General features: G+C 39.7%; 1 protein-coding gene across 1 annotated transcript; it reads left to right on the forward strand.

Annotated features, from left to right (window-relative positions):
• The first annotated feature begins 7,161 nt into the window (after nucleotides 1-7,161).
• bace2 (beta-secretase 2) lies at nucleotides 7,162-21,599 on the forward strand. The gene is made up of 9 exons (XM_080025305.1): nucleotides 7,162-7,690; nucleotides 13,886-13,974; nucleotides 14,147-14,363; nucleotides 15,891-16,022; nucleotides 17,358-17,492; nucleotides 17,859-17,960; nucleotides 18,429-18,578; nucleotides 18,670-18,838; nucleotides 19,728-21,599. Exons 1-9 carry the CDS (start codon nucleotides 7,400-7,402, stop codon nucleotides 19,967-19,969), a joined length of 1,527 nt encoding a protein of 508 aa, XP_079881431.1. The 5' UTR covers nucleotides 7,162-7,399; the 3' UTR covers nucleotides 19,970-21,599.
• The last annotated feature ends 104 nt before the right edge of the window (nucleotides 21,600-21,703 follow it).

Consider the following 21,703-nt stretch of genomic DNA (forward strand, 5'->3'; position numbering starts at 1 on the left):
GTATGAGTAGTGCCTTGAGGCGAGGAGCAGAAGGTTGGCAGGGTTCCTGACTCCCACCACGGCCTGTTTAGACGCTAGCCTCTATGACTCATATACGTGTCACTAATGCTTTTCCTATGAATGAGCAAACGGATACAGATACATTGTAGAGATGCAACGCTACTACCATGAGGGGGGGTTAGTGGAAGTGTGAATAGCCCGTGAGACTAGTATGAGCCATCCTTAGTCATAACTCCTGCTTGTCTAAGCAGGGAGAGTTGCCTTACAGTTAAAAGGAATGTATCTAAAGAAAAGAAAAACAAAGTAAATCCAAATCCAGCTGTCTTTTAGATGGCTGCAAAACATGCATTGTGGTACCAGAGAAAATGCAGTGATGCACCCTTACGCACCTGTTGTCTGATTCGTCCCAGTCACGTTATCCTCATTTGGGCTGCTCTCCTGCAGTAGCAGCCGTGAATATGTACACCTTGTTAGGAGGGTGACAGTTCTGGCAGGGGGAGAGAGACAGGAAAGTATGGTTTGTTACGGAGAACAGGCTAACTATGTGGAAATCCCAATGCACAAGAGGAGAGGAAACACAGACAAAGAATAAACAAGAGATGTTGTTTAAAGTGCAAAAATACAATTCCTCTTTTTTATCTGAATCTAAATGAATTAATAAAGCAAAAAAATATATAAAAATATTTGAATGTACTGAACTGAAACCTAATTTACCCCAGAGACAGTATGCTAATACAACAGTATTGTAGGGTGTGGACATCAAAATGAGATTTGCCTCAGAAAACATGTGGCCGGACAGATCATTATGACCTATGTAATCCTCATTTGCTGCTCATCCAGCTCTGTAAGACATGTGCTGTAATTACAGTCCATTCAATATCACAGGCAACTGCTAAAAGATTCAGCAAATCTCTGATCAGCATTATAGACTTACTGTGATTTGGGGGGTCTGCACTGCTGCTTAGCACAGCCCCTGTATAAGAGGCCTAGAGTTGGGCTCACTGAACAGGCAATAGTACTAATTCAGGACTTCATAATACTCATAATACACTATTTATGTTGGTAAACCTGGCCAGGGTTTGACTTAAATTTAAGTTTTTTCATTTAAAGTGATGTAATACACTGAAATGTAAAAAAAGTATATTGTCGGGGCTATGATAGAAATCAGTTTTCTTTTGTTCACAATATAATCAATTAATTAAAAAAATAGTCGCAGGTTGCTGTTAGTTTTGTGGATCTTTTATCCTTCAGGTGTGGTTGTTTTCCAGCTGCTTGTAGATTGCATGATGTGACGTGCCCTTTAAAGCAGAAATGTCACGCTGAGACGCAGTAATGATTAAATTATTAGTCTATCAATTAATTGATCGACAGACAATGAATCGTCAACAGTTTCGGTAATCTGATATTCATCAAAGTAATTCAACAATGGATTTTTTTTAAAACATACACACACACACAACAGTTTTTGAGTCGAGACTTTCGAATGTGAGTATTTAATTTTCACTCTGATAAATGGCAAACTATGGGCGTTGGTAAATTGTGGTGAGCATTTTTTGTTATTTATTATGATTTTATAGATATTAATATTAATAATTGAATAGAAATATGACATAGTATTCAAATAAAAAAAGTTCAGCATTACCATTAGTTTTGAATAGAATCATCCAAAAATGATGAAGTTATGGTGACTTTTTGATCACTACTGAAGTTTTCTATATTAATAGGGGATTTAAATAATTTAAATTTGTTTTTCAGTAAAATATAGAATGGCATGATATTGTGTTTATTAGTGGATAGGATGCTCTTATTTCTTACTAAAAGAAAAACATATTGCATCATGTGTTAGAAACCACAATTGGCATGTTTAAAAACCAACTCATGCTACTGCTGTCGAATTACACAAACCAGCAATGAAGCATATTTGTAATAATGAGAGAAGCCTAAAGATCTGGAGCTTATGTTTGTGATTGGGTAGAGACGTGTCTGTTGTTGAGGTGGGGGTGCATAGTATGAGATAATGTTGTGCGCTCTCCTTCTCTCTCATCAGATATAATGATCAGAGGATTAAGTACCAATGTCCCAGTAAAGGAGCTTTGCGCTGCCAAATGAAGGACCACTGGCTCTCGTAAGCTGCCTAGTTTGCTCTCTCACACACACACACACGCACACACACCCACACACAGGAGATGCCACAGCCCCTTATGACTGGATTAAGGCACAGGGATGGTGTGGAGTGCCTTGTTGTGGTCAGCAGCAGAACTGCAGGAAGAAGGAGCACGGGGACACTTGAAATAATGAATAAACAGAACAGGGTTTCCCCCTGCAGATAAGTTATTAGGAATGGTGGCAAGACTCTTTGGAGGGGGGACAGCAGCCCACATGAAGGGGTTGGCGATATGATCTAAAATGTATATAACTTTATCTTTCATATTTTAGAATGTAACAGTATTATATCATGACATTACTTTTTTGTGTATCCTATATTTTGGAAGGAGTAGCCTGGCCTATCTATTTATGTAAATTTATACATGTATACGTATCCTTTTGCAACAGAGACCTGCGCAAGTTGTATGCATTCTTAACACCATAGATCCTGATCTTAACAGTATAGGCTAAACAACAAACTTCACTATTCTTGCCATGGTGGGCCGCCATGCCTGGAATACACTGGGGGGAAACCCTGAAGATGCAGCACTGGCAATCTATTCAAATAGAACTGACAAACAAATGCTAGTAAATGAAAGTATTGCAGGCAGGGGCCATTGTGACATTGTTCACATATCTAAGTCTTCTGAGAGACTGTTACATAAAAAATGTTGATCTGTCTGATTAATGTGTTCTTGATTAAACACATTAAACTAGTTATATACCTTTTATCACTTAGAATAAATTTGCAGTTCTTAATGTAGAAGAAAACAATACATCACTAATATGGGGCCTCGAACGGCTGAATTTAAAGATGACGCGATGAGCAGGAAAAAGATGAGAACCCTCTGAAGTATAACTCACATGATCAATCACTGGACACACAAACACAGTTATTTGAAGACAAATAAATGATGCATTCCTGTTCCCCCTGTTTTTATACTCCCAGGCCAGGGAAGTGTCTCAAAGTCACAGGGAAGTAAAAAATAGGAATTGTGCTTAAATGGGTCATTCACAAGACCCAGTGCGTGACAAGCCATACAGCGGAAACAGGATTTTTTTTGGTCACAGCCTTTCCCCACATTATTCAGTTTATTGTAACCACAGTGATTAACATCAATGAGAGGGGGGGGGGGGGTCGGAGAGTGAACATGTGACAGTGGAACTGTGGACTCATGAGGAATCCAGAGCGAGACAGTGGTTGTCTCTGTGTGAAACAGGCAGCATGGAGAAGGCCTGTGACATCGATCTTGTCTTACCAACGGGATCTACTTCCGTTTGGGGTTTTTTCAGTGCTGGCTAAAAAAAAAAAATCTGTATTCTGTATTGGCAGAGTATTCATACAATGGGAGCAAATGGAGGATGCATAGGGCTTCATTAAAGTAGAGTACAGAACATGTAGGCCTAATGCCAGTGTGCAAGGAGTTTGTACTGCATCAATGGGACTGATTGGGTTTGATTATTTGATTATTTTACTCATAGGCTACTGTAAACATTATCATAATGGGATTTTGTCTTTACTTGTCATTCCACCAATCCGGTACGATTTGAGTCCAGGCCCGGTTCTAGAAAGTCAGACTTGGGGGGGCCCGTAGAAATTTTGGGGGGGCACACTGGGCAGGGAGACCGAAGATGCGAGCGCGCGCATAGCGCGCGAGCCGAAATTTTTTGCCCTTGTAAGATCTCTGCGTCTGCTTTTTGGCACATTTACTGTGAATTGTGTAGAACACAATATGCAAATAAACGTTGAGTGTTGCTGTGTGGGAAATTTGATTATTGCATGTTTTTTTTCTCCAAAATGTTTATGAATAACATATAATATACATTATATACAACATAATGTGTATATATATAAAATAAATGATTGTGATGTAAGTGTTTTATTGGCTAATTTTATTTGATGCCTCAAATGGTGAATTAAATAGGCCTACTTCCTATTAGTCAATGCATTGTGTGTCTGAATGTGTTCTCAACAGGATAATGCAGAACTGATTTTAAAAAAAAAATACACTTGGTTAACAGCAGCCAACAGTAGCCAGCTAATCTATATTTTACAGTAGGCAATTTAAATCATGTGTGTGTTTGTGTGTCCAACAGGACAAATGCAGAACAGATTTTTTGGGGGTTTTTTGATTTAGTTAACAGCATTCAACAGCAGCCAGCTGATCAATATTAATTTAACAGTAGGCTATTTCAATCATATATATGTGTGTGTGGACCCAATTAATTTTATTTGACATTTTCTTGGACAGCGAACGAAATTTTCCGTCCGATAGTGGGTCGGGAAAAAACCCAGACCCACTATCGGGAAAAAAAAAAAAAAATAAAAAAAAAAAATTCTCAAATTTTGGTTGGGGGGGCACAGCTCACATCTGGGGGGGCACGGCCCCCCCTGGCCCCTGGCTACCGCCGGCCCTGTTTGAGTCCCTCTGATCTTTTTAAGTGTATTTTATCTATGAGATCAATTAAATCTTTCTTAAAAAGCTTTTTACATCAATTGAAGTCCCCCCTTTAATAAGATGTAAAACATTACATACATTTGATCCTTATTTCAGTAATTATCTGGTTTTCTTTAGTTGAAACTATCTATTTTGTCATGTCCCCCACAGCCTTCAATGAAAATCTACTTGGAATATGACAAGTAAAACTTGAATAATTTCAATAAATGTTGCCATACACATAAACCTCTATATGTGCTTTTTACAGGAAGTGATTTTATTCTAAATAAATTCACGATAATTAATTAAAATCACAATATTTACTTCCGTCCCTCGGTAACCCTCAACCCCGTTACACAAGTCATTCTCCCACCCATAAAAAAATAATGGACTGTTCCATATCTTATACATTAGAAGACATGTTAGAGGCCTTTTGAACAACAACAGCAGAAAGAGGCAAGTTGCCACCACCTTTAACAGGTATATTTCAGTCATTTAAATTATGATATTGTAGTCGTCAAGCTTAACAACTCAACCCCGTTACATGAAATAAAGATAGAAAACAATAACTTGTTAAAATTATATTTGTAATTTTGAATACATTTATGATTTCTTATCTCATGCATGCCATGTGTGCTTTCCTGTTATTCACACATGCAGAGCAGCAGCCATAATGAGCAAAAAATCACAACCCCGTTACACTCAACCCTGTTACTTTTTTGACAGTTGAAAGTAATTAGAGTCCAAAATAAACTCTAATCTGTTTATGTCCCCTTCAACATCGTTACCATTTTCAACCCCGTTACCCTAATTTCAACCCCGTCACACCTGCATTTATGGTATTTATTCCTTAAAGCTTATAAAAAATATGAACTGTTTGTTGAACTATGTCTGAAATATTTAGGGCAATCATCAGAATATTGATTTTAGTTAAAGATATTAAGTAAAACCACATTTTGATCACACTTTGATCAAAAATGGTGTGATTGCTGTCACAAAAGGTACCCATTTCATACTTAAGTATTGCTGAAAAGTGACATGTTGTGTAATTTCTATATTTGCAAATATTGCATTAGTTTTGGGGGACATCTGAATAGTACAAAAATGTAGATTTTATAAAGAATGCATTTTATAAACATATTCAGACAGGTGTCACAGTGTCCATAACGGGGTTGAAAAAAATTGGTGCCAATAAAATACAATAATGGCCAATAATTAAAGGTCTTTGATGCCTGAGATGGGAAAATATCTGTTTCTTAGGGTTAAATATGTCCTTGATGTTGTGGGATGTTCAGAAAAGTAATACATTTTGGTCAAAAATCCAAAAATGTCTAAGTCCAAATCGTACCAGATTCATGGAATGACTGTTTTAAATATTCAATGTGGTTTGTAGTAGCAATACAACTTCTACATTGGCTGTCAATGGGGGATTGTCTTTAAAAAGGCTACTTTAAACGATGGAAATAAATATAGCACAATTTAGCCTACTAAACAAACCATTTAAAAAAAAATTACATGAAGAGTCTTGGACTGGTATAGCATTTAAATTGAATGGGAAAATGAATAAAAATGTCTATAGAAATGTTTTTTCAGGGATAGCTTGTCAGGAAAATGTAGGCCTAGGCTATGTGCTACTGCTGCACAGCAAAGCCACTGATACAAAGCTGAGTTAAAGATTTCATATACGTATTATGCTGATTACATTGAGCCTCTGATCTAAGCACAAGTGCATTTCCTTTTGCTGTGACAGAACAAATTAAAAAATAGGCTACTACACTACCATAACAAAGTACAAAAGGCTATGGCCAAAAGTATGGAAATTGGATTTGCACTGTAAAACACACACTAAGCAGAGCACAAACCGTGGACCATGTGTATTTTTTTATGTGACACTGTTTGAAGAACACACACACACACACACACACACACACACACACACACACACACACACACACACACACACACACACACACACACACACACACACACACACACACACACACACACACACACACACACACACACAGTGGGAAGTCATTCACGTTCACAATTTCACTGTAACTAGAAGTTTTTAACAGCAACGTTGGAAATGACACCAACGGTCGGGGCCACTTTGCCTTCAAAATAAAAGCGAGACACCAGACAAAAACACAAAGCAACACAGAAACAAACTAAAGAAAACAGCCACACGAATCATATGTAACTGTGAGAAAATTCTCAATAACGTAATAAATATCATGAACTTGACGCAAATGCACTGCAAGGCTTTTATGCAAAAGTTAGGAGAATTGAAGGTTAGCTTACTTTGGCTATCCTCATGCACTTACCCGGTCTAGTCTGTGCCTGCTTTTTGTGATTTCTCTTCACTTGTATTATACATGGACAGTGTATAAAATAGATATTATCCCGTACGAAACTCATTTGCCGACGTACAAACTGCTACTCTGGTTTTCAACAACAAAACAATGACCGTTTATGTTTCCTTTAATTTGAACATGCCCACAACCGGAAGTGCCAGTTTATATTTCGGCCAGCTTCACGCCGTCGGAGCAGCGTCGGAGGAGTGGATGGAGGCGATATACATTTCTCTCAGAAGTTAAGTGACTACCGTCAGGACAGTTGTTTTCGGTGTCATTCACATTCGTTAACATGTCAGTATTTTTAGCTTCTTTCTGACGGTCTGAGAGGCAGCGTTCTCATGATGGCGGTTTGCGTTTTTATGATGGCTATACTTAAAACGTAGCTGGGGAGCAAACTTTTGAGTCTTCTCCCAGACTTTCCCTGCTGTTTTTATCACTATAGAAACTAACGCCGCCATGGTACACGCTACATCAGTTTCGATATGGGCATTTGCTTTGAGTTTATACTTGAGCGTGTGCGACAGTTACATTTTCATACCACTAAAAATATACCCGGGGAAGTACAATGTCTCCTCGGCTCTGACACCTCTGCAGCGAGTTGTGTTAAAGTCTGATGGAAACACCGGCCTCTCTTTGGCTTCTGATCCGACTGGTACAGTGAACTTTCTGGACATGGTGAACAACCTGCAAGGGGACTCTGGAAGAGGCTACTACATAGAAATGTCCATTGGCACTCCTGGTCAAACGGTAATGTAGGCTACTTACTATGTGTATATTTTTTGTTTTGATAAAAAAAAAAAATCTGTTTTCTAGAAAGCGTTTGTCTCAAACCCCTATCTCTCCTTTCACGTTGCAATCCTTAACTTCCCATCGTCTTCCCACGTTCACTTTTTAGTTACTGGATTAGCGCGCGTGTGTGTGTGCGTGCGCGTGTGCGTGTGTGTCTACAGGGGCCTGTCCATTCATCATGTGACCCACTATGCTGCTGGGCATGTTCTCTCCCCCTCCCCCCCCCCCCCACGGCCTTGGCTACCCATCTTTTAGATACTCTTTCATAGGACTGACACCAACAGAGGGAAAACAGGAAGACTATAAACCGGGCACATTATACAACCACCATCATATAGGGCCGGTTTCACAGACAAGGCTTAAGGCTAGTCCGAGACTAAAATGCCTGTTGAGCTGGATTAATTCAAAGCTACTTGCACAGACTCCGTTTAAAATAGTCCTAGATTAAAGATATTCTGGATTAAACAAAGCCAATTGCAAGACGGACGACTAGAGCTACTCTAGGTCTAAATTTGATCTTAATTTAATCCTCCAAAGAGGCAGGTTTAACTTCATTTTAGTGGTGTTTGTGAGAGAGCATGGACTATTTGGACTATTTGGAATATCTAAATGAAGACCAACTCCCACTGCAGAGGCCAGCCCGAAAAGTACTTGTGGATAGGTCTTATCCAAAACATTTATTTGATTAATTTACATTTCGAGACCACTTTCAATATGGAAAATGCACTGAAAATAACAACTTTGAGTTTATTAGATGGATGCATTTAAATTGAAGATATATTCAGCATAATAAAATGAGTGTCTGAAACAATTCTGTTTTCAAATGTGGTTGTTGTGATTTAAAATACTGACACACATGAATAACAAAATGACAAAACACAACATGAACACCTTTTATTTTCTATTTATATCTTCACTGTGATTAGTAATCACAATTGTCTCAGTACTGTATCTTGTTTGAATCATAGCTCTCTCTTCCAACTTCATGTCCATTTTCATTTTCATGTCATACTTCCTTCAAATATTGCATTTTCTGTTCATGGAATTCTCGGGCATAATTTCATGCAACGTCATCTTTTTTGTCCTTTGTTGAAAGGTTGTGGCAAGCTCTTCTTTAAAGCGAGATTCGGGTTTTTCCACAGTCTATCAGTGCAGATATCATTAAATATAATGTCAAAATTATAAATGAGAAAGATGTGAAATACCGATAATAATGAAGATAACCGGAAGTTGGTGTATTGTTCTCTTAGTAACATTTTCATTAGAATTGAATTTGTTGCAAATTGCGGCCCAACTATTTATTTGCTCAGTCCCAGCAGTATGGCTTTTAGATTAAATAACTGGATGGTTTCAAACTATTTTTTTTTTCAATAGATTTTTTTCAAATTCATTAAAGTTTATTGATGGGATTTTTTGAGCTCTGCCATTGTTTTTTCTCACAAGCAATGGTGTTTCTGCTTCACTCCGGGTTTTTATGATCACCGTTGGACCAGCAGCATGTGCTCATGGGCAGGTGTTCACAATCAGGTTTACTTACCTTACTCCAGGACTTCATAGTCTCAGACTAACTAAACCAAACTTAAGCCATATCCATGAAAGTGATTTAAACGTCCCAGTTTAACTAGTCCACATTAATACTCCTGGCTTAATCTAGGCCCTGTCTGTGAAACCGGCCCATAAAATCAGATGGACCCAGGCTTATACTTGGTGCCATCATGGCAGGGTAATAGGCCTATCATGGCTGCAGGGTGCTGCAGCTAGCTCAAGTCTTTGCAGCCTTTGGGGTTTGTAGGTAGACTAAACCCCCTTGCCGCTCACATGCGCTCACATGATGCTGCCTGTGAGGACCACTGTTTCTTACCAGGCAGCTGACTGGGATTATGAGGCTCCCAGGGAACAAAGTGCAGCCCCACAGTTGTACAAAACAACACTCTTTCTTTAAGCGCCCCTATTTTGCTGGTTTATTGGTTTGCACAGCAAACCAATAAGTATTACATTTAAGTATTACATTTATTGTAATTATTTTATACTGCGTGGTATGTAAAGTACCAAACTATCGATCATAAAGATTAAGGGGTGACTAATATTCCCGGTAGAGTTAAATGAGGGATTCTCCCTTCGTTCACTGCATTATAAAATAGATAATGCTTTAGGGTGCTTGGTTTGCCATTGTGTGATAAGCGGACCTGTGAAAAGGAGCTTAAACTGAACCTAAAACTGAACCTAAACAAGAGGTGAATGATCATTAGTGACTTGCTCTGTTGTTCCTCAGCTTCTCAAGTTAAAGAGATCAGGGCCTTTTTAAGGCTCTTGGCATGGCACAGCTCAGTTTATCAGGCTCACACAGGCTTATCAGTGTTGTCTGTATTACCACTGCCCTGCGTCAACCTCTGAGAAGAGAATGTTGCAGCGCTTATCAAAGTATGAGTTCCCAGACAACTTTTACAACCAGCCCTAAATTGGAAAATATGTAAAATATGTCCTTTTTAATCAATAGTAATGGATCACGGCAGTTTAAAGTTGTTGTTCAAAGGAGGAAATTCCCCAAACGTACTGTTTGCTCATAAAATAATGTATTCTAATCAGCATTTTATTCCTCAAGACTTCCCAAAGGCTGCAGGGAGAGAAGGTTGTGCACTAAACTATGCATACTAATAATCAACCGTCCACAGGTAACTGAATAACAACAGATTAACGGTATCATCATCTGACTCTCATCCCCAGATACAATGATTCAAAAAGATTACTGGTCACTTAGGAAGCAACTCAAATATGTAATTTATTTCATGTGGAAAAAATACAATTCATTATTTGATAAAAAAAAAATGTCTTGAATTTAGTGTCACTTCCATGGTTGGCTACCATGGTGCTCCATTTAACAATTATTTTACCATTTATACCTCAATTTAGCATTATTACCATAGTTTTAGCATAGTTATATCTCTGCTGAATTTACACTTAAGATACCTAAATGGTTTGTGATGAGTCTATTCAACAATTAGTTTCTATCCATAGCTAGTGTTTTAGTTTATTGGTATTTTGAATATAAGACACGTGATCCATTTTTATCTAAGGAGCAAAAATAGGGTCAAGGGTGCCTCACCTGTTGATTTGTAATAGACCTTTGTTACAGGCACGGCAAACACCCTGAACCAGCTCACCTAAATGTTTTCATTCATTTGGTCAAATCTTCCATGATATGTTAAAATGTATTTTAGTTTTAGTGTGTGATTATTACTATGAGAGATCCAGAGGGACACCACAGCAACAGAATTGTATGTTACTTTTTCTTCAATGGATTGGAGATGGGTTATACTTTACAGTATACATGTAGTGGTTGGAACCTGTTGATATTCCAGCTGTCAGTTACAGGGAAACCTTTTATATCAGTCATTCATATCAGCAGAGCTCAATCCAGTGTGGTTCAGATCGCTTATGAAGTGCCAAAACGCTGCTACACTGTTGAGTAATAACTCTCAGTATTATTGCCACTAAATGATGTTGTGATTACAGGGCTGCGGTGTTAAACGAGGCCCCATTTCAAATGAGCCACTAATTGCTGCATCTGTTAGCATATGGCCCAGCCGGGCTGAGGTGTCGGCTGGAGAGCCTCACATCTGCTAATTGGTACAAACAGGTAGCAGATGCACGGTGCCGCCATGGAGCCACTGCCAATTAGGTGAACCAGCGCTCAACTGCAGCAGCAGCGGGAGGAAGAGATTTGCCTGAGGCTCAGCAGCCCAGCTAAGGGAGGATGGTGTGACTACACAAGATAGTTGGTGTTGGGATAAGGAAATACCCCCTCCCTACCGTCAAGCTCCATGTATTTTCCAGTCTGGCTTGTTTTGCAGGTTCAGGCCTATGGTGTGAATGGACTGATGCCATCTGCCAGGCAGCAGCGGTGGGGTTTTAGATGGCACAGTCTCAGCCATGGGACCAGGGCCTATCCAATGAGCAGGAACCTGATAATCCTGCCTCACACGGAACAGGGCCAACTGTCTGCTACTTCCTGTGCCCGATTGAACTGGTTCATAACACATCACTGATAATAAGCTTTTTTTTCTGTTGTTTTAAGATGACTTGACCTAAGCATAATAATGGAATTTTGGCTATAAGGAATTATACCCAGGGGGCAAAGTGATTTTATGGACATGGAGCGTTGTAAAAGGTTGTTCATCAAAAATGACATCTAGGACCTTCCACGATCACAACCTGGGTGGACAACCTTGTCAACGAGCTGCTGGAAAGCTACAGCGTGCCGACATAGCAAATCAGAACCACTGTTTAAGTGAATGGGGATGGGGTAATGGGGAATTTTTTGAACTTATAGATATCATTATGAAACTTTGCCAGTTGATTACTGACATTAAAACAAAAACGTTTTGTATTACAGTATTTTCCAAAATGTTTAAATAAGTATGAAAAATCATCAATATCTTACTAATGATGCGTACATTTGCATATGCAAAGCCCCAAAATCTAGATGTTGGAAGAAAACAAATTAAATTTGTTTTTAAATTTTGAAAACAAAACAAGTGTCCAACTGCCTGAAGCCTTTCCTAATCACAGTTCAAATTTGATCAATAACCCATAGAAAATTAATTTTTTACACAGTTACATTTCATGTGCCATGGACCAAAAGTGTCCTTTTGGAGTCTCCAGCTGGTATTTAAGGAAACGGCTAGACATTCCCTTAGAAAAAACAGTGTAAAAAATTCATTTTCTATGGGTTATTGATCAAATTTGAACTGTGATTAGGAAAAGCTTCAGGCAGTTGGACACTTGTTTTGTTTTCAAAATTTTAAAACAAATTGACTCTGCTTTTGTCCAACATCTAGATTTTGGGGCTTTGCAGATATGTAAATTTACGCATCATTAGTAAGTTATTGATGATTTTTCATATTTATTCAAACTTTTTGGAAAATACTGTAATACAAAAAGTTGTTGTTTTAATGTCAGTAATCAACTTGAAAAGTTTCATAATGATATCTATAAGTTTAAAAAATTCCCTATTAGCCCATCCCCATTCGCTTAAACAGTGGTTCTGATTTGCTCTATGTCGGCCCCCTGTAGCTTTCCAGCAGCTTGTTGACCAGGTTGTCCACCCAGGTTGGGATCCTGGAAGGTCCTGGATATCATTTCTGGTGAACAACCTTTTACAACGCTCCATGTCTGTTTTTAAAAAAAAAGGGGTTTTGCCCCCTAGGTATTACTTATGATACTACTCTTCCTCTAGTAAGTTAGACATGGTTTCTGTGTGATAGGCTGGAGGCCGCTTCTATAACTTAGAATTCATTGTTTGCTTGACAAACACTTTAATGTTTTAAATAAACTACATCGTACTGTTCCGGTTTGTCAAAAACAATGGCAGCCGCAGTGCAGTGGAGTGATGATAGATTGATTGTTGCAGTAAAGTGTTTGTGCCTGTGCAGCTGAGCATGCACAATGAACACTTGGTATTTATTTAGATTGTGTCATGTGACATAAGAGCACTGTATGAACCTCTTTGTTGTGGAGTCATCAGGCGGCCGTGGGGGGCTTTATGTTTATGTGGCCGTCATGGTGAGGGTTGGCTGGCCAATTAGTTCCTGCTCGTTGACTACGATGCCTTCAGGACATTATCTCAGACTGCTGTTAGCTGGTCCCCACTGTGCACATGACACATACCAGCAGGCCTGGATGGATGGATGGGTCATACAGTCATGTCATTAGCTAGAGGCTGTCATGTTTCAGTCGTAGATCACACATTAGAGAGCAATACAAATTGGAGGTGCATAGTCATTTTTGGTTCCATTCCATAGTGAAGCTCTTTACACCAGTATGTGTGTCCCTGGGATCTGTAGATGGATACTTTCAACGTGTCTGATTCAAGTTAATGTGAAATCAGTATGTATAGGCCCAGTCCAAACTTTTTCAGTTTCAGGTCAAATATCTGTTCTCCCTCAAAACTTTAAAAAAAATGCTCTTCTGCATTTTATTTTCTATTCTTATTCATTAAACACAAAAGCTTGATTACATTTGAAAAGCTTCAATTCTTCCTCTCACTGTTCACTGGCTTCAGCCCACTTTCTCTTACAGCTGTTGAGTTAGGTTGTGGTTTTTCTTGCACCAGGTAACTGGAAGGTTGTTAAACAAAAGCCTTGTGTTTTTCAGGTGAACATCCTGGTGGATACCGGCAGCAGTAACTTCGCCGTGGCTGCGGCTCCACACCCATTCATTACTCACTATTTCAACACTGCACTGTGAGTGGCTGGAAACATTAGTATTACTTTGTCTGCTCCTCATAACCTACAGTTTCTCTTGACAGTCAGTCACACATAATGGATATTGCTATGTTATTATTTATATAGCTACCACACAGGCCTTTGTAACTATTATTCACATGCTTGGTTTCCCTTCCCCCTGTGTGCTTAGCTCCAGTACATATGAGTCAGTTGGGCGGACCGTGGCTGTCAGGTACACCCAAGGCAACTGGGAAGGTGAACTGGGCATGGACCGCGTCTCCATCCCAAAAGGCCCAAATGGGACCACCATCATCAACATAGCTGCCATCCTCTCATCTGAAGGCTTCTTCCTGCCTGGGGTCAACTGGCAGGGCATTCTGGGACTGGCCTATCCCATGCTTGCAAGGGTGAGAGAGATGCTCTTAACCATAAATCATTATTAGATATTAGCTTTAAGTCCTTTCAGTGATTCATATTGCTAGTTTATTTAAGTTTCAAATCAGCTAATTCAAAAGTTTTATAAAACATTTTAAATACATGCAGGAAACAGACAAATGTGAAAAATGCAAGGCACACAGAGTGGGGAAGAAAGAAGTCACTTGTTAATATCGTTTTTGTTTGTTGTTGTTGCCCAGTTCATCAAGCAGGGCCACATAACTTCCTTCTATCCCATGTCTCTTTTAGAGCACTGATTAACTTCTCAAACAGAGATCTTATCAGGGCGTAGTCATGGACATTTCACATGACAACAAAAAAGATTAATCTTTTCCGCAATCACGTGTGTAACACTTTTGTGTAATACCTTTGTTCTAATACTAATATCCCTCATTTATATACCTTTTTTTGACATTTTTTTTGTTGGATATTCTAGTTAGTTCCTTATGTCTTCTACATTTGATTATTAGACAATAATTAAAAATGATTCACCTAACATATTGTACCAATTCAAAATGAGTTTTGTTGGAGGTTATTTAATGGACTTTGAACATTTCATTTCATTGGATAAAAACAATATATGGTTATCCAGTCTCTTCATTGCAAAAATATACATTTATTTAGTTTGGAAGAAGCAGATTATAAAAGTGCTTTGCTTTTTTTTTCTCCAGTCAGTGTACATGCTATGTGTGTGGCAGTGGCACAGAGGCAAGGTGCTTGGCTCAGGTTCAGGTTTCTTCAACATGATAATTTTGCGTTGAGTGACGACACTCTGAACCGGCACAATACCTTCTTTCATTGCGTGTGCTGACAGCAGCAACCTTTTGGGAATCAAATGCGAGTGATTGAGGGGCAGATATAACCACACTGGCCTGGGGTCTCCTGAACGTTCAGGTTCAATTCAGCCCCTTTGCCATACGCGTGACATGATAAGACAGACAGCAGTGACATGAAAACCTTTTATGAGGAAAACGGGAGTGAGACCGAACGTACTTTTGTCAAGGAGCATACCTGCATAAGTCTCACACATATGTCCACACACATACAGTGGTCGGAATATTGTTTCGTTCATTACCTCCATTAAAAATATGTTGTCTGTTTTAAAACATCATTAAAGAATCTGAAATAATAAATACGTATTATAATGTAATAGCAACCAGTGCATTATTCTTCAAGCCTTGTAAATTAAAGTTAAACCTGCTTACTATTTAGTTTTTTCTTTTTTTCATGCAGTTCCGTATTGGTAAAAGGAATGTTAGTCCTTCACAAAATGTATTTTTCGGTTCAGTTTTCATTTTTCATTCTTTAGATCTTCATGTTATTGGCTGTCTATACTTTGACAAAGAGAAAATACGTTCATACTAAATTGGTCTGAATAATCCCTCAAAACTACTGTAGCCTACAAGCCTTAAATGCAAATGTGGAAGCTGAAAGCCCAAAGCTTAAAATCGATTGAACACACGCGTTGATGATCACACATCTCTCTGCCTCTCAATTAGCCCGACTCGTCCGTGGAGCCCTTCTTCAACTCCCTGGTGAAAACACTGGGTATTCCTGACATCTTCTCCCTCCAGATGTGCGGAGCCGGTATGTCAGCCATCACTCCAGAGGACCCAGCAGGAGGCAGTCTGGTGAGTAGTCAGGAGGGGCTGGGTGAGTGGGTAGGGGGTTTGATCAAATGATCATATCAAACATGGTTTGGTTGTAAAGTTTGCTCAAAGGCAACGGCTTTGGTAACACTTAACACTAGAGGTACATTAATTAACTGATAGTAAATGCTTACTTAACACAATTATTGGTTAGTTAATGCATAGTTAATCCTTATAAAGCATTAACTAACTGTACATGTTTATTAATGGTTAGTTAATGGTTGGTTAAGCATGAACTATGCTTAGTTATCTAATGCATGGTTAAGCATTATTTTGAGTTAATTCTCTCATTCTAATTAAGCATTAACTAAGCAGTTATTAATGCTTAATTAATGCTTGGTTAGCATTAACCAAGTTTATTAACGTACCCTTATTGTAAAGTGTTACCAAGGCTTTTAAGATTTTCTTTTTAATATAATCTCTGCTGCCAGTTATTTCTTTCGTGATACAGTTTAGGCACTTCGACAAAGCCTCAGTGAGAAAACAGCAATGTGACAGATATACAAGCAACTTGCAAGTTCATGTCGCAATGTTTTGATTAAATAAATAAGTAAAAGTGTGTCCAAATTGTATGCCTTCTGCATGCTAGCAAAATAATTTTTTTTTAAATAAAAATAAAATGTATCGGGGCGCCCTTAGCTCAGTTGGTAGGTCGTCCCCCCCATGGGCCGCGGCCAGCAGCAGACCCGGGTTCGATTCCAGCCCGCGGTCGTTCTCTGCATGTCACTCCCCTCTCTGCCCCATTTCAACTCTGTCTCTACACTATCAATAAAGCATAAAAATGCCAAAAAAAATATCTTAAAAAAAAAAAAAATAATAATTTATGGGATTTGGAATGCTCGGACAGTTTGTGTCTTGACTTATTTGATCATGTGCGGTATATCCATTATGTGCTTCACACATAGAGCACTGGGTCTGTGTTTGAGTACTGCTCCTCTCAGACAAGATAAAAGCTGTCACTAGTGGATCAGACAAACCAGCTGAGTGCATTGTAGAAAACATATTAGCTGGTGCCCTCCTGGACAACATGGGTTCTCCACTGGAGGTCCCGGCCTAGTTAGAGTGGAGCTAATTAAGCTAAGATAGTGTCATGCTGAGAGCAGGTCTGTCACTGTTATATGCTGTGTGCCTCGCTCACTGCCTCTCCATCGTGTGACCCATTGATCCAGACAGATGGCTAAGATGGCAGGGTGTATGTGTGCATGTTTGTGTGTGTACATTTTATGTATTTTGCCAAAAATATGGAGGGATAAACCTTTCACTAGAGCATGTTTGGACCCATGGATGATTAAAAAAGCATTTGTGTTCCCACCTCAGGTCTTGGGAGGGGCCGAACCAACTCTGTATCGGGGGTCAGTGTGGTACACCCCTATAATACAGGAGTGGTACTACCAAGTGGAGGTTTTGAAGCTGGAGGTCGGCGACCAGAACTTGGACCTGGACTGCAGAGAGGTACAGTTCAGACTCAGCATTGCTTTACTTGATTAACGCAAACTGCTGAACCAACACCAACAAAGATGGTCAACACATGCCAGTAAATGATATGTTTGTGAGTTTAAAGCAGTAAAACAAATACTGGTTGTACAACATTCATTCGGGATGAGTTGATTGTATCACGGTTACAGACACGGAAATGAGACATAATCTGAGTAGAAGCACTGCAAGGGGAATGTAGTCAAGGTTTGTTTTTTTCTGTGAAAGAACTTCCTCATTTTTTCTTTAATTTCTGTTGTTTGGTTCAAGGTCTTCCATAGGGGCCTGGTTAAACTGTGGAGAAGCCTTACTGCACTTGACTCTTTCTCCCCTTTTCTCTTTCAGTATAACATGGATAAAGCCATAGTTGACAGTGGGACGACACTGCTGCGTCTCCCTGTCAACGTCTTCAATGCGGTGGTAGAAGCCATCACACGCAGCTCTCTGGTACGCCGCCCCGTTTCTCCACAGACAAATGATGAAACATGTTGTCAGAGCAAAGAGATGCAGGGGAGGATAGCACACAACACTCATTGCTCAAGGACGTGGTAGCCTTTAGAGGAAGGAGCAGTAGTTATTGTGTGTTTGTGTGTGCCGAGGCTGTTTTTTTTTCTCCCCTTCCTGATTCTATTTCACATATTTTTCACCGTTTGTAACAGCACACAACAAACAGTAGTCGAGGTTAATTTGAACCTGGGAGCAAGGTTCTCAATTAATGTACCCACAGTCCTTGTAGATAACTCCCAAGTGGTGTAAAAATGAAAGAGAACAGCAAAAAAAGAAAATAAATATTTTTTTTTTTTTTTATGCTGCACTGACCTTCCGTTTGTCTTTCGCCGTGAATGTTTCCCTCCCTCTCTCTCTCTCTCTCTGTCTATTCTTTTGACTGTGTCTTGTTTTTTCTCTTTGGTTCAGATCCAGGAGTTTTCTTCAGGGTTCTGGGATGGCACCAAGCTTGCATGCTGGATGAAGGGAGAGACCCCCTGGAGGTTTTTCCCTAAGCTGTCCATCTACCTGAGAGCCACCAACACCAGCCAGTCCTTCCGCATCACCATCCTGCCTCAGGTATCGGCACAAACATACTGTAAACACAGCAGAGAGACACACATTGTATCCGTCTTCACTCTTTCTGTTAACTTGTCTTGTTGTCTCGCAGCTGTACGTCCAGCCAATCACAGACGTGGACGGCACGTTGGACTGCTTTCGTTTCGGGCTGTCTTCGTCCGCCAACGGCCTGGTGATCGGTGCTACCGTGATGGAAGGCTTCAACGTGGTGTTTGACCGCGCCCAGCGGAGACTGGGATTCGCTCTCAGCAGCTGCGCAGGTGACAGATCATACGAGGATATTATTATATAGACAGAAAGCTATGTTAAGCGCATCATATCATGTGTCCAAAAATGATTAGTTAATTTAGTCAAATTGGTGTGTATGTAAAAACATTGGTTCGGATGTTCATATACAAACAAGAGAACAGAGAGTATTACAATTCTATAGATTGTTAGACCCATGTTATAATACTATGTTATTTAAAAGAATGTTGCTTTTTGCGTTGCCTGTCTCCAGTATACTTTATTTTTACTGTGCGTTTTGAAGTGCTGAACTTGATCACCCAAGAGCAGGAAAAGGTTTGCTCAAAACATTGCTGATGATATTGCCTCAAGACATGCAACTGTTAACAGAGGGAGAGAAGTGCGTTAAGTGGAACTTGTGGAAGAGCAAACTGTAAAGTGCAATGTACTGCCAAATAATATTTGCAGCTTCACTGAACCAAGACTGGTACTTCCCTCTGGTACTGTGTAAATATGAGCTTGGGCAAGGCCTCTCTGACAACTTAAAAGTACAAAGATAACCTTTGTTTTTCTACTGAGCAAACTGACTTGGGAGCTGATGTAGGCTGAAGGTTAAAGGTGTCTGCCTTTTTTCGATCATCTACAATCATATGATGCTGATTTTTAACACCTGTCATAAAAAAAATAAAAAGATATGGAATAATTTTGGGGTACATTTATTTAAGCTCCTTATTAGGGCTGAATAAAAAAAACAAAGTAACTGCTAGAGGTGGTGTGTGTGTGTGTGTGGTGCATTGATATTTACATAACCAGGTGTGTCTTTTTTCAGGCACTTTGGCTGACTCACATCTGAAGTAATAAGTCAATCAGAAAATGAGGCCTGCAGCTGTAAACCATATTGTCTTGTATATATTCCATCTGCAGTGAGCTCTGACGGAGTGGCTCTGTCGGAGATCGCGGGGCCCTTCTCGTCAGCGGACGTGGCGGCCAACTGCTCCAGTGTGATCCTGAGGGAGCCTCTGCTGTGGGTCATCTCCTACGCCCTGATGGGGGTCTGCGCACTGGTCCTCATCATCCTGCTCTTACTGCTGGTGTTGCCGTGCCGACGCAGACACAGCGGGGAGATAACGGACGAGTCATCGCTGGTCCGCCACCGTATCAAGTGACTGAGAGGAAAGAGAGCGGGGGACAGCCAGCAGAGCAGCCCTTCCACAGAGGTGCTGGAGAAAGGGCTGAGGGTGAGGGTGAGGCTGGGCCCGCAGCAGACAGTGACACTCTCTGGCTCCGAGTGTCCCAATGACTTGAAACTACACTCATCTTCAGGCTGCCCCGCCGAGGTAGACACAGACAAATGAGCGGCTGCCTCCCTTGAAGGGGAAAATCTTCTCTTTAAAAAAAAAAAACACTTCATAAAAACAGCTGTTGGCGATGCATTTATGGCTCCAATGTCTTGGCTCGGTGGTTGTTATTCTCACTGATTATTGGTCATATGAAGATATTCCCTGTAGCTTTTAAGTTATGGGGATGGATGACTTTTTCTCAACTGGAAGCACTCGTATGTTATCGGTATTGCTCTGCTCCCTCCCGCCAGCATTGACTCAATTCAAGTGTTAGTTTGAGACTTACTCCCTTTAGGGCCTTCAAAGGTGTTCTGGGAAATGTAGGACACTTAAACAAACAGGATAAACCATAGTATGAAACACTGATAAAATAAGTCCTAATGCACACTAAACAAAATAAATGAATTGTATGAAAATATAGCTATACGGGTGAAATTTCTACCTTACAGGTGGGGAGGACATAAACGACAAATGCTCAAATCATTGTCGCTGTCTTGAACAATTTAGAAGTCGCTGATTTCACCTTCAGGCACATTTTGTATTCACCTTTGTGACTTAACAGTGAGTAATCTGCTACCTAACAGATATTTTTGAAAGATCTAATTGAACTCTGTGATCAGTAAAGAAAAGTGTTCAGTGCCTTGTTGTACTTATAAGTTAACCTCCAGTCTTCCATGACAGGTGCCTCAGAGTGTGTGCGTGTGTGGAATGGAGGGGACAAGCTGCTCAAACAATTGTGGTTAATAGGAAGAATGTCCCTAGAGATGTTACACACCTGTTTACAGTGCATGCAGTGCCTTTAAGTCTCCACTCACTGCTGATACAAATGTATATAAAGTATCAGCTGTTTCAGACTTAACTCTGCTGAATTGCTCTTTGTAAAGTTAATCAAAAGTGAAATATAAATCTGAAGATCAACAATTCTCGATCTGTTATGCAATTTGTTGTATCAATGTAATTGTACAAAGTGTTGAATACAACATGCGTCCAACTTTGCTTAAATCTCTTTGAATGTACAAGAATTGTATTATCAGACCAAATCTTTGCTTGTTAGACACTAGATGTAGACTGGTACTTGTTTATAGTGCACATTTTATACAAACACTGAATGAGAAGCCAAAGGATTTATGAAACTGACACCTTGGAAATATTTGCTCTGTCTTTGTACCCGAGCACTACAGTAACAGTTGCTCTCTAGCGTAGCTGACCAACCTGTTTGCTATAAAACTCTAGCGACCGCTTCATATTATGTACTAGTCAGTGACGCAGTACAGTAAAACCTGCTCCGCTGCCGAGACTGTGCTGTTTCTTACCTGCTTTCAGTTGAAAAAGGTATCTTGAAAAGTTGTCAAATTGAAGGTACACTTGAATCTTTGACTCTTCACTTATTTATAATTAGTATTTTGTCTGTGCCTAAATTTAACTTGTGCTGTAAACAAAACAACCTGTGGACAAATGAAAGATGTAAATCATTTTGAATAAATAAATATTTAAATTTGTGAAAGGTCACGCAAGAACAAATCATTCATTCAATGAAAAATTCCATTATGTGTCATACTA

This window comes from Ammodytes marinus, assembly GCF_949987685.1.
Source record: "Ammodytes marinus genome assembly, chromosome: 3".
In the NCBI taxonomy this organism is placed as follows: Eukaryota; Metazoa; Chordata; class Actinopteri; order Uranoscopiformes; family Ammodytidae; genus Ammodytes; species Ammodytes marinus.